The sequence below is a fragment of the Triturus cristatus genome, chromosome 12 (assembly GCF_964204655.1).
Source record: "Triturus cristatus chromosome 12, aTriCri1.1, whole genome shotgun sequence".
Classification (NCBI taxonomy): Eukaryota; Metazoa; Chordata; class Amphibia; order Caudata; family Salamandridae; genus Triturus; species Triturus cristatus.
This window is the reverse complement of record NC_140595.1, coordinates 686,043,692-686,061,926: the sequence shown is the minus strand read 5'-3', so window position 1 is coordinate 686,061,926 and position 18,235 is coordinate 686,043,692. Positions and strand designations below refer to the sequence as shown.

General features: G+C 43.4%; 1 protein-coding gene across 1 annotated transcript in view; it reads right to left on the bottom strand.

Moving 5' to 3' along the window:
* The window catches only part of LOC146780092 (polyunsaturated fatty acid lipoxygenase ALOX12-like), a 193,821-nt gene that overhangs the window by 32,288 nt on the left and 143,298 nt on the right, over window positions 1-18,235 (bottom strand). The window contains exons 4-7 of the mRNA XM_085638369.1: window positions 17,029-17,151; window positions 14,028-14,134; window positions 10,344-10,516; window positions 4,533-4,676 (exon numbers count right to left, since the gene is read on the bottom strand). Of these exons, the coding sequence (XP_085494495.1) occupies window positions 4,533-4,676; window positions 10,344-10,516; window positions 14,028-14,134; window positions 17,029-17,151 (547 nt within the window). The remainder of the gene's footprint in view (window positions 1-4,532; window positions 4,677-10,343; window positions 10,517-14,027; window positions 14,135-17,028; window positions 17,152-18,235) is intronic.

Below are 18,235 nucleotides of genomic sequence, written 5' to 3'. Positions count from 1 at the left end.
AGTCATAGCTATTTGTATAGGCCATAGAAATGCTAAGAAGCAAGTCGCCTGTAGCTAGAAGTGAACTTGATATTGAAAATTGTGCACAATGTAATTTAGATAGCTTGACCTCAAAACGACATGCTTAGAAATATTTATCTTGACTACAGAATGTTTCGGTTAAACAAATGTATTACTTTTCATAAGCAACATTCTATGTTCAAATCACTAAACTTTCTATTTTCTCATGTCTCACATAATGCTGAATAGAATGGTTTTACATTTTAAATAATCTTCTTGTTCGCATGGACGAAATGCATTACCCAACAGTGATTTTGCAAGTTAAGGTCTCTCATCTTTAGTATAGTTCATTGTATATGCAGTGAAATATTTAATTTAGGCAGTCAACCTGTGCTTAATGCCTATGTGAACGGAGGCTTATGTTTCCAGAATTTAACTATGCAAGAATGACTGTAGCTAACTTATGTGATAAAAGTTGTAAGCCACATCTTATTTCATGGGAAAGGAAGAGCTGACAGACACACAAACCCTTGGAATTATCCAGGGGCAGGAACTTGAGGCTACAGGGTTTTCAGGGTGAGCTGGCCTCCAAACCTATCAATGCTCATACAAAAGAAGCTACCCTGAAATATTGGTCACTTAGATAATATAACCGTATCCCTACAAAGCACTAGTTAAGAAGAATGCTGAGCATCTAAAAATAATTTAAGGACTGTCCTCACACACCACTAGGTGTTATGCTTCATCATGGACAGTTGTCGCTCTCTAAAAACCAGGTTTGATCGAGAGCGGGCCTACACCTGGAGACAGGGAGACACTTTTATTAATCTAAGTGGGGGCCCGTGAAGTAGTGATTTAAAAAACAATGTCTTACCCCAAATTACATTTAATCGCAGGGTATTACTTGGTGTTAAAAACTAGAATGTGGGGGTTAGGGGAACTATTACCCCATCACCACCCGTATCGTCAACATGTTCCTGCCGCTGGCCCATGTGGGTATGCAGCATTCATCAGGACGGAAATCGGGCTCCTATCTTACCAATTTGGTTCCAGATGTTACCACTATGTTAGGGTGACCTGTGTCATCCTCTAACTAAAACTGGTATTTTTTTATACCCCAATATAGGGTCCTAATTGAAGGAAGAGCTGTACCTACTCACAGGCAAGTGCTGCCATTCGATTGGACCAGAGAGGAAGAAGCCTGCTACAATGTCTGCATCATGTATTCATGTCTTTTATATTAGTGTGTGTTCCTAGCTAGTTTCAGATGGCTATTTCTCCACTCCTTACTCACCTTCCGAGATGGACGGTTGTGGCTACTGCTGCTTCTGATCATTCCTTACGTATTCCGATCATTTATTTTTGACAAATTGCTACTGCAACTCTGATCATTGGTTCGTGTTTCCGAGACTCAGCTGAGTTTCATGAACTACTCTTTACAGTAAGTTCTGCTGATTTATTTTGGCTTTGACCTTTATGCTCTTCTGATCCCACTCTTTGCCTATGAACTTGAACTCTTCATGAGTTCTACTAACTTTAAGATTCTAGTTCCGTCCTTTAGAATATATTATTTTATTTTTTATGGAACACGCTTGATGCCTTATTTGTCTATTTGTTCTAGCCATAGCTTTTTATGAGATTTCCGTCAACATACTAAAGATTTTTTGACGTCTTAAATAAAAAGGGAATAAAAGAAATTTACTAATCTCTCAATGAGACTAAAGCTTTAGAACGTATCCAACCTCTCATCATTGACTGAACTTTGAACTATAATTGAAATTTGCTTTTGCTAATGAACTAGCTCTTTAAATCAAATTATGGGGGCAAAGATCTGTCCCTTAAGCAAGAAGAAAGCGGCGCAGGAAGGGGACTTGAACCTGTAAGTGATGGTAATGGAAAGGTTGAACAAAATTACTTAATTTTGGCCCCAATCAGCTCCATCAGCCTCACATTACAAACACGCAACAATGCCTTCCCTTTAAAATGAAATTGCTTATCTGTGTAACCAATTAAACATTCCTTTTGTTTTTTTAAAGCCAGCCTTCTGCTCTGCCAATTTTAATTGGAACTATGAGTCACACAAACATTTTACTTGGTCTGTCTCCAGTGGAGGCAGGACGCTGTTCTCTTTGTAGGCTTCAATGGGAGTGAATTATGTCTTTATGAATATGCTCACGTCTGGTCGTGGAGGCTGTGCTACAGCAGGCTGCAACAAGCAGATCAGGCTCTGAGAGTTGTCCATGCCTGTGCTATGCCAGCTGGGGGCATGTGTTGGTGCCACCGAGTCTGGTCTGGTATTTCAGTGCAGATGGAGGTTTTTCCAGCTTGGATAAGCGCACCAGGCCCAGGGCCGGACTGGAACCCGAAACCAGCCCTGGCAAACTGCTCGGCCAGCCCTCCTAGGAGGGGGGAGGCTGAAGGGGTGCGTCTGAGTTGTTTGCAAGGGCCGGTTTCGGATGATTTTGTTACCGTGGGCCGAAATTGCAGGCCCCCGGTAAAAAAAACGGCCCCCAGGGGCCCAAAACCAGACCCCACCCTGGCAGCCCACCGGGGAAACGCCCAGTGCCCGCTACTGCCAGTCCTGCCCTGACCAGGCCTCCTGCTCACATTAGCTATCTGTTTGGCAGGTCAGGGCCTTTTAGTAGTCACAGGGTCAGAAGGGGCAGAATGGTACAGATAGGGTCAGGACACAGCTTCTAGTTGACTTTCCATGACTTCCAAGTAAGTACAGATTCATAAATTCCTTATCTACAAAAGTAATAAGTCCTTCCTTTTGAACTTCGTCATTAGGTCATGGTTCTAGTGATTGCTTGGTCAAAGGTCTTAATTCATTACTTTTTATCCTTCTTGATCAGGGAGGGCTGTTCTATTTCTACCGCTGAGGTCACTTGTCAGCAATTTGTGCACTCAAAAAGTCAGAATTTGAGGTGGCTCACCTCGACTATGAGCAGTCAGTCTTGTGACTTTTCAAAATTGCTTTACAGTGGTCTACATTTCCTCAAGTTTGTTTTTGAGGCTTGTCAATGGTTGAAAAGGTTGCACCAAGACCATTCCTTTAAGTCTTTCTCTTGGCCATAGATTCTTTCTTAATCATCATGATCTCATCCCATAGGCTCAGCGCATTTATTCATCAATAGCCCGCCCTCGTGCTCATCTTGCATTCAGCATGGAGGCTTTCTTTCCTAGGTTTATTCCCAGCTCCATATGGTCATGATATTGTGCACCTGCTATGTGTTCCTACTACAAAATTACAGGAGTTAGCTCTACATCACTGCACGTCTGCTGAGTGCTGCTAGATCCCACCTGGTATACCTAGAATTCTGACTATTTGAATGCTACGGGTAGCCAGGCAGGGAAGCAGTACTCTTCTACTATGTTTGATGTCTGGCTTCATTGCTAATTCAAAGGATTACAAGAGGCATGGTAGAGCTTTTTTAGGCCAGTGTAGGTGAGATTCACATAGAGCAAGGAGGTTTCTTGACCAGAGTGTCAAGGGATACAGATTAATGTTAATTGCAACACAGCCACCTGGATATCCCGCACACCTTCATGCAGTACTTCCAGCTGTCAGTGGGATGTTCTTAGTCTAAAGCATTTGGGACAGGAGTTTTACAAGAGGTTAACGTGTAAATGCAGCACTTCTGCAGTCTCCTGATTCTACTGTTGTGTTTTGCTGGCTCCGATGATGGTCTTTTCTGCTTTAAACCTCTTGAATATGTAAGGGCTGGGGCAAGGGAGACAGACGTAGTGAAAATCAGAAAAATGCTTACTAAATATCGTCATAGTGTTGAGGGTCTTCTTTGCCACAGAACTACATTCCCCCTCAACTTCTCCTCTACCCAGGATCTCAGTGGGCAGTCTATCTTTGAGCCTACCATCTTAAACAAGCTGAAAGTGACTAGTAAAGCTAGTTACAGCTACTCATTCGTACTGCAGATGAGGGATGCTACATTCTCCAGGGTATGGCCTTACCTTAACATCTACACATATGACAAGGAAGACTAGGGCTAGAATTTGATGACGACGGATAAGAATTCGGTACTTTATTACAGTGTAAAGTTCAGCTTGTATGAGCCATATTTTATCCTTGTGCTTAGAACAAGGAGGGTGCAGCGTATGAAAATATTTCAAACCAAGATCGCTCAGCCTTGAAATGGCTTGCGGTTGGACATGGACTTGTAGCCTTCCATAGTGTATGTGTTAGAGACAAAAGGATGAGAAGGTACAAGATCAAAAGAGAACAGGACAGAATCATTCAGGCAGGACCAGGGAGGGGTTATTTGTTGGTCCAACAGCGTCAGCCAGAGTTGTGTTTTTATAAAGCAGTCAGGAAAGATCTGTCTGGGAGTGATAGGTTGAGTGCTTGTGGTAGGTTTAGAGGTCTGGAAAGGCTTGTGTTGGACTCAGAGGTCAAGAAGTGTGCGATAGACCCAAGAAGAAACTGGGAAGTAAGACAGAGAAAAAAATAAAGAGGGAGAAAGAGAAAGAGACAGACAGAATGTTCGGGCACTAGTGGAACCCTGGAACTTCACCTGTATGGCTATTGGCAGAATGTGGCCCTCCATGTTCTGGTACAAAAGGCAGATGGGCGCGCACAGGTATTGTTTCTTTCCTTGTATCACATTGGTAGGTATCGCATCCAGAACGGAATAATCTACAATGAAGATGTTCCCCTTCTGCAGAAAAATTTAAAAGAGAAGAGTAGTAAGATAAAAAGGAGTTACATTTATATATGTACCAGTTTGACAAAAATATTGTAAACTCTGCAGGCATGGAGATTTCTGTGGTGCAAGTATGTTGACACCCTGCCAACGTTCTTTGCTTTCTGCTATTCAGTTGTCTTTTTTGTGCCTTTACTTTGTTAAGTGGTCTGGGTACACAAAACATTTGTGGAAATCACCATGAGATATTCTAGCTTAGTTGAGAGAAACTGGAGACACTGTACCCAAGTTGATTGGTGGAAGTAAGCTTCCCTGTAGAGGGGCACCCTCTGCCTCATGAGTGGATCACTTGCCTCTCTCCTACCCATCTCCTCCTGCACAACTTCAGACTGCTGCTAACAAACTGGTCACAAGGCCCACACGGGCAATCTATATTTCATGATAAACTGACTGGCCAATATTTCTCCTCGCCCTAAAATAGCCTTCGCCAGGTGAGCTCAGAAAATCAAATCAAAAGCATATTGTGTTAGATTCCATTTGAAGTGGTCAAAGCAGATAACTAGATTTTCACGCCTTTTGCAGCACATGGTTGCTCATATTGATTCTCAGTCATACAAAACATTACATTTGGATTTCTTTGGTTTTTTTAAATTTTATTTTCTACCAATAGAAATAAATTCAAATAAAAAGAGAAAATAGTAAAATTGTTCAATAATTCAAAAACAGGGAGAAAAAAAAAAAATAGTGTTAAAACCTGCATTAGCATGATGAATACAACCTCAATGACCCCATATTCCTTACCCCATTAGCTTGCAGATTTAAACGCTGAACACGACCCTTTGTCAAACTTTATTCCTGACAATACTTCATACATTCACTAGCTTAAAATGGTTGTTTGTCAGTCTTCCAAAAAATTAGTGTTTGCAAAAGTGCCGTTTACCTACATGACCCAATTTCGCTCAAGGGGTAAATTATCTGTACAACAACTCGAGTGAATTTTCCCACCCTGAAAATAGGTTTGTGGGAGAAAAAGTGTACAAATGCCTATTATAGTTGATGTTTTCTCCCACTATTTATTATTTTTATACTACAAAATGTACGAAAATCTTTGCAACTTTACATATTCACGAATTATTGATCATGAACATGGGTAACTCTTTATTTTGTGACCATTGTTTAATTTTGAGTAAAACTCCACAGTAGTCATGGAGTAGTATAATATTGTAGGTGGTCCGCTTCTTCTAGCCCGTAGTCTGTCTTTATGCGTTCAAACTGAATGATTCCATGGGTGTCATACAGACTACCTATTAGTTTGTAGCCCCCCTCCTGCCTTCTGTGGAAATGCTCTACCTGTAGGTCCGGAGTGAACTCCAGGAAATGGGGGTCAGTGTGAAAGGGAATGAGGTCCGCCCCCTCCAACCACCACTCCATCCCACACTTTTTGGACCGAATTTGTGACAGGGGATGAATACAGAGTCTGAGCTCTGCAATTACGGGGCAGCCAGGGATCTCTCCTTATGTGTGTATCCGCCTCTGCCTGGTCCATAAAACCCTTCCAGCACATACCCTCACAAACCCAAGAGTGAGAATGTGTGTTTCACTATGGTTTTAATCAGGGTAGTGACCACAACTCATTAAAATTGTTCTGAGTGGATCACTATCTCCTGTTTTATATCTCACTTATCCCACACATCACCGTCACCTACACTAGTTACTATACTATAGGGCCCTCACACGCACTACACCCATCGGCATTGGAAAAAAGATCTCCGCAAAGAATGCCCCTTCCGGCCGCCTGATCGGGTATTGCATCGCCGACCCGATAAGGAGCTAGACCCGATGATGAATCAAGACACCCGCTTGTTGGGTGTGTGAGGGTCTCCATTCCATAAGGAGGAATTCTCTCTCCTGCCTCCCCCCTTACCCACACCCTGGTATCACCGGTCTACTCACCGCTACCTGCCACATCGTAGGAACTGCATACCAATTCTGGTTCTCTGGTCCATAAAACGCCAATGCTTTTTGATAGTCGTTCTACCCCTCTACACCATTAGGCAAAGTTGTGTCGCTTGATAATATCTTGTAATGTCATGGGCATGCAGGCCTCCTTCCTGTGTTATTTGATAGAGGAGCTGTTTATGCATGCAGGGCCTTTTCCCGTCCCAAATAAACTTGTTTAGCTAAAGTTGCAGGAACCATTTGGAATTCTTAGGGGGTGTCAACAGGAGTGCTAGAAATACGAATAGAATTTTGGGGAGAATGGTCATCTGTATCGCTGCCACTCTGCCTAGCCTTGAGAGCCGAAGATGGTGCCATTTTGCCAGTTGTGCCAGAACTTGCGAGCAAAGAGTGGTGTAGTTGACCACAGCTGTCTCATCTACAGTCTGGGTCAGTTGTATCCTAGTCACCGGCCAAGCTATGGGGAATGTGAAAGGCAGGAGGTCTTTATGAGGTTGTGGAGTGGGGAATGTGGAACGTAAGTGGTCTTTATGATGTTGTGGGGTGGACAGATTAAGAATTTGGGTATTATGAATGTTGAACTTAAACCCCGACATGGCCCAAACTGGTGAAGTTCCACCACCAGGGTGGGCAAAGACGGCGTCAGTGAGGCGAGTGCCACAATAATGTTGTCTGCGTATAAGCTAAGAGTATGGGTGGTCCCTCCGAAAAAGACTCCTGTAATGTTGGGGTTTGCCGACACCCATTGAGCTAATGGCTCTGTGAAGAGGGCAAATAGGAGTGGTAGGAGTGTACACCACTGACACATTACCCTTTGTATATGGAAGAGCTCTGACAAAATCCCATTAACCCTCACCTTGGCCCAGGGCAGCTATAAATCCATGGATCCAGCAGCAGAAATGGTCTCCAAAGCCAAAATGTTTAAGGTTTTGAATAGGAAGAGCCAGTGCACTCTGTCCAACGCTTTTCTGCATCGTTTGTCAGCAGCAGCGCCTCCTTCTTGGACCAGTGGATTTTGTCAAGGAAACAGATAATGCGTTTGGTGTTGTCCTCACAGTGCCTAATCGAATGAAGCCTGCCTGGTTCGGACCTGGTTCGGGTCAACCAGGCCCAGCATAAGTTAATCAAGTTTGTGGGCTAGGATACTCAAATAGTTTAGCATCAACAGTGAGGTAGGAAATCTGTCTGCACGAGCTTCATAGTGATATCTTTGCCAGGCTTGGGGATGACAGTAATGGTTGCTTCAAGCATGGACTCTGTAAGCTGTGTCTATAATGATATTAAACAGTCTAGTGAAGACTGGGGCTAGTGTATGGCAGAATGCTTTGTAGAACCGGTTCGAAAATTCATCCGGGCCTGGGGACTTCAGATTTTCAGCCTGGAGATGGCAGAGATCCCCTCCTAGATTCAAATCGGTTTCGCCACGCTGTCTGCTTGCGCCTGGTCGAGTGTAGTCATTGGTACTCTCCCAGTAGGAGTGAATAGCAACTGACCGTAGTCTGTGAGCGGGGTATAATGTTTCATAGTATTCCTGGAAGACTCCAGCAATTTGTGTACATTCCTGAACTTTGTTCCCCTCTATATAATTTATAGCCTGTATGGTGACCTATTGTGTCTTGGACTGCAGGCGATATGCCAGCATCTGCCAGCATCTATAGAATGTAGAAAGTTCTCTTATTGGCTCATCCCGAACACAATTCATCCAATCAAACAAGCACTCCTCAATCAGGTGAACCGCACTGTGACTGGTCTCTGTGTGAATATTTCAAATGTCCTTTGATAAATCTTTTTTTGAAGGTGGAATTGCCTGAGACTCTGGCTGGAGTGACTTTTTCCTGTATAGTGGTTTCAGCAACAGAAAAAATAAAGATATTCGAATAATGTTATGGGGAAAAGATTGCCAAGTCCTGATAGGTCCACGATTGTGCTCTCTAGGAGACGAGCAGATGAAACATGCTCCGTGACATGCATACCAAAGGATTTGTGGAGTGCAGGGCCATATATTTGGTCAGAGTATTAATATTCAGCTAGAAGCCCTACTGGGTGCAGTTGCAGGGCTGTAATATGATCTAAATATTGACCGACAAAAATATAACTTCACAATTCTCACCCCTTCCACTTTTCTGATCCCCCCCCCCCCCCATGTTCCTACTGTCTCTCTCCTCCCCCATTCCCTCCATCTACATTCCACTGGCCCTGCTTTCTCCCTTCCCCACTGCTCTCATCCGCTACCTCTCACAGTCCTTCCCATCCCCTCCCACTCACCCCTCTCCTACCAAAATTTCCCCCTCTGCTTCCCTACCCCTTTCTCACGTTTAACTTCCTACTACCTGCTGCCCTTCCTGCCTTTCTCCATCCCATACCATTTTACAAAATCTGATCTCCCATTTCCATGTTATACATGTATATAGCCCTCACTCTGTTTATTTGATATATGTAAATTCAAGACTTTTCTATTTTGTTAACTTGTTGGTATTCCATGTTGTTGAATTTTTGTTCTATACCATTACCATCTTCTTACTCATGTAAGACGCTCTGATACCTATGGGTATAGCCAGCGCTTTATAAAACCTCTAAATAAATAAATAACTACCATTACATCGTCAAGATAAGTGGATGTGGAGAAGGGGTGTGCAAAATTTGCATATTTTCATTTTGCATAGTCCAATGAAATTTCAGAAACATTACGGAAGATTACATGGAAGGCAAATCTGGCACTTTGCACAATTTTTTTTGTACGAAGTCTGTCCTCACGTCCAAAACTGACTCGAGGATGCAACATCATGCTAAAAAAAATAGCACCAAAAACGAAAGTGTCACAAACAAAAGGCACTTGTGTTCTGTCAATTAGTGTTGTTATGGTGCTCCCGCAAAAAGATTTTTTACCCAAGCAACCTCCAATTATGCGGAGGTACATATAGGTGTCATTTTGTGGAACTTCACATAAAAAGAATAATGCAAAATGCCAGAAATTATACAAATTACGTGAGCGTAACTGAAACTTAGCACAGGTCTAACGTGGAGTTAAGAATAGTATGTATACTAACATTGATGATATGGTGGTAGTCAATATTGTGGAGCCCATATTTTTGTGGGTTATTAATGACCTATATGTTTGACATGCAACCATTGGAAACACTTCCTGGCACATTGAACAACACTCTTTTCAAATGATATAGCCACCTATGTTGGCACTATTGTGCTACTGCACAATCCGCTCTCCCTAGATCTCAAAATAATTCTAAATTGTATTAAAGCAAGGTCTTGTGTTGTGAGAATAGTCCGCCAACTTTCGCCATACTGCCAAGTGGCACAGGAATCTTTGCAAAGTTAGCTGATCAGGTTCTAACAGTCAACAACTGGGTCCCTCACAACTTGTGACACTACAATCCCGCACCCCCTGGCTCCTTTACTTGTGGTTTTGTAAACTCTGATGGGAGCCTCTACTCTCACAGCCTAAACTTGTGCCTGCAAGACTTTAGATTACATAAACTAAGTAGAGAGATAACATTCAGATATAGCGTGCATGTCTGTATATGTGTGAGACTATGAGTATGTATGCATGTGTGTCAACTCTTACTTTTACACTCTAAAAGCAACTCCCACTCACCCTCTGTGAAAGGAAAGCTTGTGCCATTATATGCCCCTTGGGATCCATTCTTCCTTCTCAATGTTTTGTCTTCCCCATTTTACCATGCTAGGCATGACAAACCAGTTACTCACCAGAAGTTGCTCATGCAGAGAAGTGCCGGCGTCCAAGAACGGAGAGATCATGTCCTCCGTGACATCTAACTTATCTGGAATCCGGGTGCAGCGTCGGATGAGTGTGGGGTTTGGTCCATTCAGAAACTGGTACCCAAAGAACCAGTCTTCCTTCCAGTGGTTCATCACATACTCTGAGGAGGGATGGGATATTCAGCTTCAGTGTCACCACTCAACCCATTGGTTCCACACCCACCTTTCAGATAGGATGCATTAGTAAGGCTTGGAGAGACATGAATGTAAGGAAGGAGGAATACAATTGTACAACACAGGGCACAGTAGTTGAGGGTAAACCATGTATAAAATAGGGTATTTCAGAGTTTCAACATCATGCCTCTTAAGCCTAAGCTTCATAAATACTCACAGCTTTCTCCTACTTAACACTTGATCTGACTTGCTCATGTACCTAGCTGCCCTTCTACAGAACAATCTTGTGTCATGCTGCAGTATAATGTTACACAAATTCCATCATTTCTGACATGGGTCACAGGAAAACCTGGCACAAAATCTCTGTTTCATACTACTTATTGACTGCCCGCATTTCCAAAGCTATGGTAGAAAAGTGAGGTTTTGCAAATAATGGCATTGCAATAATGCAACAGTTGCTGCCTATTGGGGAAATCTGGGGCACCATTCCTGGTGGCAACCACAGCAACCCAACCTGTTTTTGCCCTAGAACTAGACCTGCTGATCTTTGAATAACCTTTGAAAGGTGTATTCCCTTTATATATTAGCAGCAAATGTATGTTTTAGACTGTCCTTTGTGTGTTCCAAGGTGCAGGTTGTGTATTTCTTCCCCCCACTGGCCTGACACATTTACTGATTTGGTTGAAGAGGTGGCCACTCGTTTCCACAAATATTGATTCTGGATGACATCAATTTCCACGCTGAATAAAACATAATGCCACATTTTTTATATTTACTCAAGACCGACAGCTTTGGGCTTAACACAACTGGTGCAAGATTCGGTATATTAAAATAGTGATATACTTCAGACCTCAGTTATGCTCATTCCCACACCCTTTCCTTGACTTTGATCCACCCCTGGGATAGACGGACCACCATTAGGCTAATTTGTGGTCTTGGACAACTTAACTATGATCTGTCAAGACATCACCTGGCACTTAAAGATATATGAAGTATATTAGCTTTTAATACTTAAGCTACTGTAGCTGATCTGTTTTTCAGTTTTTGAGAAAGAGGGCAGGGTTCAAGTGATTCTTACAGTGACCTTCTCAAACGGTGTCACAGCCTACGTTCTACTATAAGGAAGGCTGCGAATGCCTCAAGGTTCTACTCGCTCGTCCATCCAATGTACTATCTATGTACAGCCTTTGAGAGAGCTTTCCACAAATTTCAGTTTTCAAAAGCCGATGACCAACAACTTCTCGCCCTCTTTGACAAGACATCTTCAGCCAGGGTTTAGCATTTTAAGAAACTGCCTGGTTGCAGTTTACTGCTGCATGTCCACCAACTTCCTTAAAAAGAATGGGGGCACAAGAGAAATCCTGCAGGTGGCGATACACCTTTTTAGATGCACAAGGATTGGCCTTAGCCTTTAGGCATTATGCCCTCCTATGCAGTCCAAATCAAGAACCTTGGGATCTAGTTTGATAACTAACTTGCCCAGATACAAAAACTCTTGTTCTGTTGCCTGCTAAGTCTGAGCATGTTTTGGAAAAACTCTTCCATTACTTCTTGATGACAAATATACCTAGGGTGTGGGAGCTCTTTTCTTATCCCACCTGGATGCCTGCAATCCCATCTATCTGGGTCTCCCTTTATACTGTGTCAACTAGCTGCAGAGCTTTCAAAACATGGTAGTCTCACTGGCTTGTGGCCTTTATAAATTTGACCAAGTTTCAGCCGTGTAACTTTCCCATCAGTGGTTTCAGGTTCAGCCTTGAATCCATATCAAGGTGCTATGCCTTGTACACAAAGCACTCCACTTCACTGCCCGTAGCTTGCTTTCAGAAATGATTTCACCTCATGCTCCATCTGGATCACTATGCTCTAGCTCCACCACTCTCCTCTGGTTCCTTGCTACAGTAAAGAGAAATGCATGAGTAGATCCTTCGGGATCCTGGGATGCAAACTGTGGAATTTCCAGATTAAGATGTTCATAAACTATACTGTTCTTGTGAAGCAGTCAGCATGTGTGTAGCTTTACACACACTTAGTCATCACGGTGACACAAACGGAATTGCTGCTGTGGTTTATTTTCAGATAGCCATGTTTATTCAATTTCCTTTTCACTATCTCTGGGGTATTGAGCCACAGCTCAAAAATAGCTGGACAAAGGAAGATGTTTATTTCCTGGTTCATGAGCGAGGGAATGTCTGCAGATGACAGTGAGTAGGGAGACAACTGTTTCTCCATCACCGCTTTTGCTAATGCATTGTTATTGTCTGTGGCAGCTCTGTGTTTAAATTCTGTAAGGGCAATTGTGATTTCAGATGTAGAAAGTGTGATGGACAGCATTTGCTATTCACAGCATTACAGAGGCTATGATCCCCTTGTGAGGTGATGGACTTTCGGGTCCCTTCCTCTCCGAACTCTGCCATACAAAGAGCTTTCAACTTTAATGAGGTGACAGTCCTCTCAATCTTTGATGAATGAGTTGATTACTGTTTCCATGCAATCTGAGAAGTCAAGGCTTAAAAGTATTTATTCTTGAATCACACATGGACACTAAGAAAGCACAATTTGTGTGCTCAAGAACAAACATTTTGCATCAAGTTTCATAGTGCATAGGCTGGCATTGAAGAACACAACTGAACGCATACAAACTGTGACTTGGAAGATGTTGAACATACAAAATATGTTGATGTCAAGATTGAAGGCTACATCTTCATTGCCATCTAGATTCAACGGTTTTGGTAGATAGTGCGCCCAATGGCACAAGCAAGAAGAAAGAGCGGAATTAAATGCACAGAGGATATATGATGGGAGAGGAAGGTGGAGAATGCAAGCCAGTCTCTTTGGACCCATTATCCTCATCTGATTATTAGGTAGCCTTTTGTACTCCCCCCCCCCCCCCCCGGCCTCCTCATATCCCTTGCAATTCTCGTGGTCTTACAGGACTTTAGGATTTTTAGCTTCAAGGTCTTAGAAAACTTGCATCCAGTTAGACCAAACCTGGATGGAAAACACTGGATGCACTTGTCCTAGTCATAAATGTAATTTTCCTAACATTAAAGAGTTTCATCTATGACCATTGCTAAAAGGGTGATCCACAACTGAAAGCAATCAACTTGACCTGCTTTATTGGACTACAACGTAGAAATCAGACTTTGCACTAGTGGTGGAGGACAAATTCATTTGAGGCTAGTACTAACAACTACAGGATTTACACAAGTCTATCCATGTTACCAGGATCGGATTAAAGATGCTCCCTTTGCGGACTACCTTTTTACAGACTGTTCCAGATCTAAACGCGAAGTATCAAAATTTAATAGAAGACATGAATGCATGAAAGATTCAGCTTGCACCAAAATGTTAATCCCCCCTCTGCAAATAATGTAAGCCTCCCCTGAGTATGTATAGTATCCTACATCCCAGGATTTTCAGAGAAAGGATCCTTGTAAGGTCTGCAGTAAAATAATTCCTTTGGTTATACATCAGAAATGCTGTCCTGATACTTACCAGCCACTGGGCTCTTCACCCCCCAGAAGATGCTCCGGAAATCATCTAAGTCCTTCCAAGAGGTGCTCAACTTTGTCATCAGCTTTTTCAGAGAAAGTTCAATCAGCCTGTAGGAGAAAAACAGCTGAAGGAATGGGGGCAAAAAATACTGAGGTGCACTGGGGACGGAGCTAGCCAGAGCAGTTGGTGATGGTAAGGTGAAATGAAGGTGGACAGCAAGATGGCAGGAAGTGCACACCAAGGAAACTAAAGAGGAATCATAGAAAGAAAACAGTGTAAGGCACTACTGGAAGCATATCCAGGGACAAAGCAAGAGAGCACTATAAAGAAGGGAAAACAGCACTGAAGCATAAATCGAGGGACAATGGAGGACAGAGCATCTTCAGCACTAGAAGACAACCCAAGGTACACCTGAGGAGAGAGCAGGGCAGCAAGGATACAGCCACGGCCGCTGCAGGTATGAGCGGTGGGGTGGGCGGGATTTTGAGAAACGACAACAAGGGAAAATTAAATAATTCATTTTCCCTTGTGGTAGTCTCACAATCCCCCCCACCCCCCAAGCCGGCCCCACCACTGTTACTTGCAGTGGCCGCACGGATAAGTGAAAGCAAGGAAGCTCTAAAGGGGGAAGCAAGACAGCACTCGGAGGTGGCAAGACAGAATTGAGGTGCAGCACAAGGATGTACAGAAAGGACAAAGCCAGGGACAATGCAAGGAATGTTGCTGTTGTAGGCAAAGAAATACTGTCCCACCCTGCACCCTCACATGGAACAAAACATGGCAAACTATTATTTGCAGATGAAATCTGGTGCTCCATTCTGGTCGTACTATAGACTGCCAGCTAGCCTTGTACTGTCCTGTAATACACCATGGCCAGAATAAATCACTGTGGGGTCAAGTTGAACATATGCAGTGGGGAGAGAAGAAGGAAACAAATGGGTGGACAGCAGAACCCCCTTTTAATGGTCATCTATCTCACAATGACTTGTTTCAATGTTAGGACATTTCCTTCCTTTATTCTTTCACTTGCCTCATTCTTCTTTCAGTGTGTCCTCTCCCATCCTCTCATTTCCCTTGAGTCTTGGTTTACCACAATGTCCCTATTTTTGCCTTCTCGTCTTTTCCCCGTCCCATTATCCTCTTCTTCCTAGCCCTCTTCATTCTTTCTAAGGAGTCAATTCTTGGCCTGCACAGGTTCTCATTTCCCAATATCCTTAACCTGTCCTTCACATCCACCCTCTCAAACCCCACCCCCTGTTTATCCCTTCCATACTTTGTTCTTTTAACCCTCTTTCAGTATCTGGACATTCTGAGGAAATTAAGCTGTATATTGTTCTGCAATATCATCTCCAACCATCAACCCAAGTGCTTCTGGTCATCAAGTAGCACCACTGAAGTTAGCTATGGCATGCACACATTCCATGACCTATCGCCTCTTGATATACTTAATGGCCCATTGTCATTCTGATACCCAGACACTAAACAAGCACCTTCTTGTAAAGGAGAATAAAAAACTATAATAACCCCATGAAATAACAATAAGAAACACATGGAAATGAGCAAACCAAGATCAATGAAGTTACCGATAATCATTTAAACAGGAAATTTGTTGGCACCTCAACAATGCCTAAAAGCGGATTTGAAACCTTAGTACCGCACTCTACAAGTTATTGCTCCTCCTTCTACAGTAGATCAATCCCTCCAGAATACATGTGCTCCTCAGTGTTTCTGCCTTGACACCTCTCAGTCAAATTTCCTTATGTCTACTGCTTCGTCAACCTCTGATTTAGCTCAGAATCCTACCTCGAAACTGGCTTTTCCACAGACACCTACTCCTGACCTCTTTATTAAAACACACAAAAGTTGTGCATATTCTGTCCTTGGGCTGCTCTAGATTGCCATCAGCAAAGAACCATCTTTAACATGTTGAACATTATCAATCACTCTAAAGTTACTAAGCATAGAACACTGAAAACCCACTGCCATGGAGGTAAGAACGGCGAGCATCCTCGGAAATTAGAATGCATCTTAAAGGATGGCGAGGATGATGACCGTGAAAGCTTTCCACCTGCTTATCAGCGATATCGAACTTTATACAGCTGAAAGACTGGTTCAGAAAACCTTAGGCCTTGCTTCAGACTTTCGCGGTGTAAGGTAACCCAGAGCTTGTAATCCTCTTAACTGGAACACTAACGTTTCATGTATGTTCCAGTACTCTGTCCAGTGACACTCAGCTCGCCATGCAGCCTTTACATTTAATTTCATTGGTAGCAGTGTCTGCACACCTGCCTTTAGAAGCCTACCATGTAGCTAGCAGGATTGTGTTTCCCAGAAAAATTTATTAATCATGGTGCACAGTTTTCTCAAATTAATTTGGCTAATTTTCTTCTTTGCCTAGGCCATGAAGCAGTATCCACATTTCCAGTTGAACTTACCACCAAAGCACACAACTAACATGCACTATGATGCAAAGACACTCCATGACTAATTATAATTCCATGACATAGTGTGTGACTTTCTGTATTTCTAATACCAAGACCCTAGACCTTTCTTCCATTTTGCTCCATGTCTCCCCAGCTAACTAGCCCCTCTCTTCTTTCACCCTCCCCTTTAGTTCCCCTCCTGCTCATTTCCTCTCATTGATCCTTCCACCAGCCTCAAGAGCTGTCAAAGCCTAGGGGCCAATGGTGTGAAGTTTTGTATCAAACTTTTATTGCCAAAGGAAAATAAGACCCCCTCCCAAGTGAGATATTCAGTTCAGGTCTATAAGGGCAATGAGGCAGGCTATGAAGTACTTAGAATGCCTTCTAGTGTTAAATTCCCTACCAAAGATTATGGTCTGGAGTTTGTGCCCAGCTCCAGCCATACCAAACACCCTTTCATACACTCTTCAAATAATTTTCTTCCTTGCACATGAAATACAGAAGGCGGTAGTTCTATTAGACATAAGCAGGGATATGTCTGGGCAATGTGTGAGATCGGTATCTATATGTACACTTACGCATAGTGCAGAGAATTTTCAAAATCACTCCGCTTTGCATTGTCAAACCGGACATCCTGAGGGAGATCTTTCTCCGAATCTGCAGCAATGCATTTTGGGATCTGGGGCTGCCACGTCATCCACCTGACAAACAAACAGATAATTGTAGATGTCAGTGCAAAAAAACAAAATACAGAACCTTCCAGAGTTCACCTGGAAAAATAATCTCACAAAATACCATTGCAATCACATATATCCCGGGAAAGAAACACAAATTGTAGAATGAGGGTTTTCATGAAGGAGTTTATCACTTGGGGGGGAAAAAAGTACGGGAACAGTGGGCGGAGAATATGAGGGCGGAAACAGCCTGAAGATTGAGTTGTTATGTTAGCCGGTTTTATAGAGCACAACAGCTGCCCCGGCAAACAGGCGTCCTAGCACTGAACAGCAGAGAGGTGACTGAACTCGGAAAGGTCCCAGGGAGACCTACGGAGTGGGGAAGAGAAAGGTTTTAATGGCTTTCCTGAATTTGAGGTAGTTATTAAGACTCCTAATGTGGGCCAGCAATGAATTCCGAAGGATGGCCGCTCTGTTCCGGAAGGAACGACCTCCGGCGCGAACCCTCCTGACTCGGTGGACCACCACCAGACATTGTCCCATGGAGCAAAGCTGGCGGGTGGAGACATAGGGTAGAAGCAGGTAGGTCAGGATTTTCAGAGATGCCAGTTTCAAGGTATTAAAGGCTATACAGAGTGCCTTAAACTCGATTCGCCTAGCCACAGGCAACCAGTTGAGACGGCGAATGGCACTTGTCACTGAGCAGACTCTACGCAGACCGAGGAGTGATCTTGCGGCCGCATTCTGGTCTCTCCTTGGAATAGAAAAAGGTCAGAAAAAGTCAACATTTGCAGCAAAAGGGCTTCTTTCTTTTATGGATCTATTTCACTGGGGAACGGATGAAGGAAAGGAGAGGAAAGAAGTCACGTTTTTAGGTCTCGGGACCATCCGGTCTGCCGAAGGCAGAACCGGAAGTCGAGAGATTTAATGTTTTGGAGAAGAGGGGCTTGAACCCGCCCCTCTTCTCCCCTGTTCTCCATTGGCTGGCCTCTTCAATGCTGGCCAGCCATTGGAGAAGAGGTCCCGTCACTCCAATCAGGCCCAGTCCTTTTCGGATCGGGGGCGTGTTTTTTGCAGAAAGTCTCATTATCTCCTCCAGCCAATGGCTGGA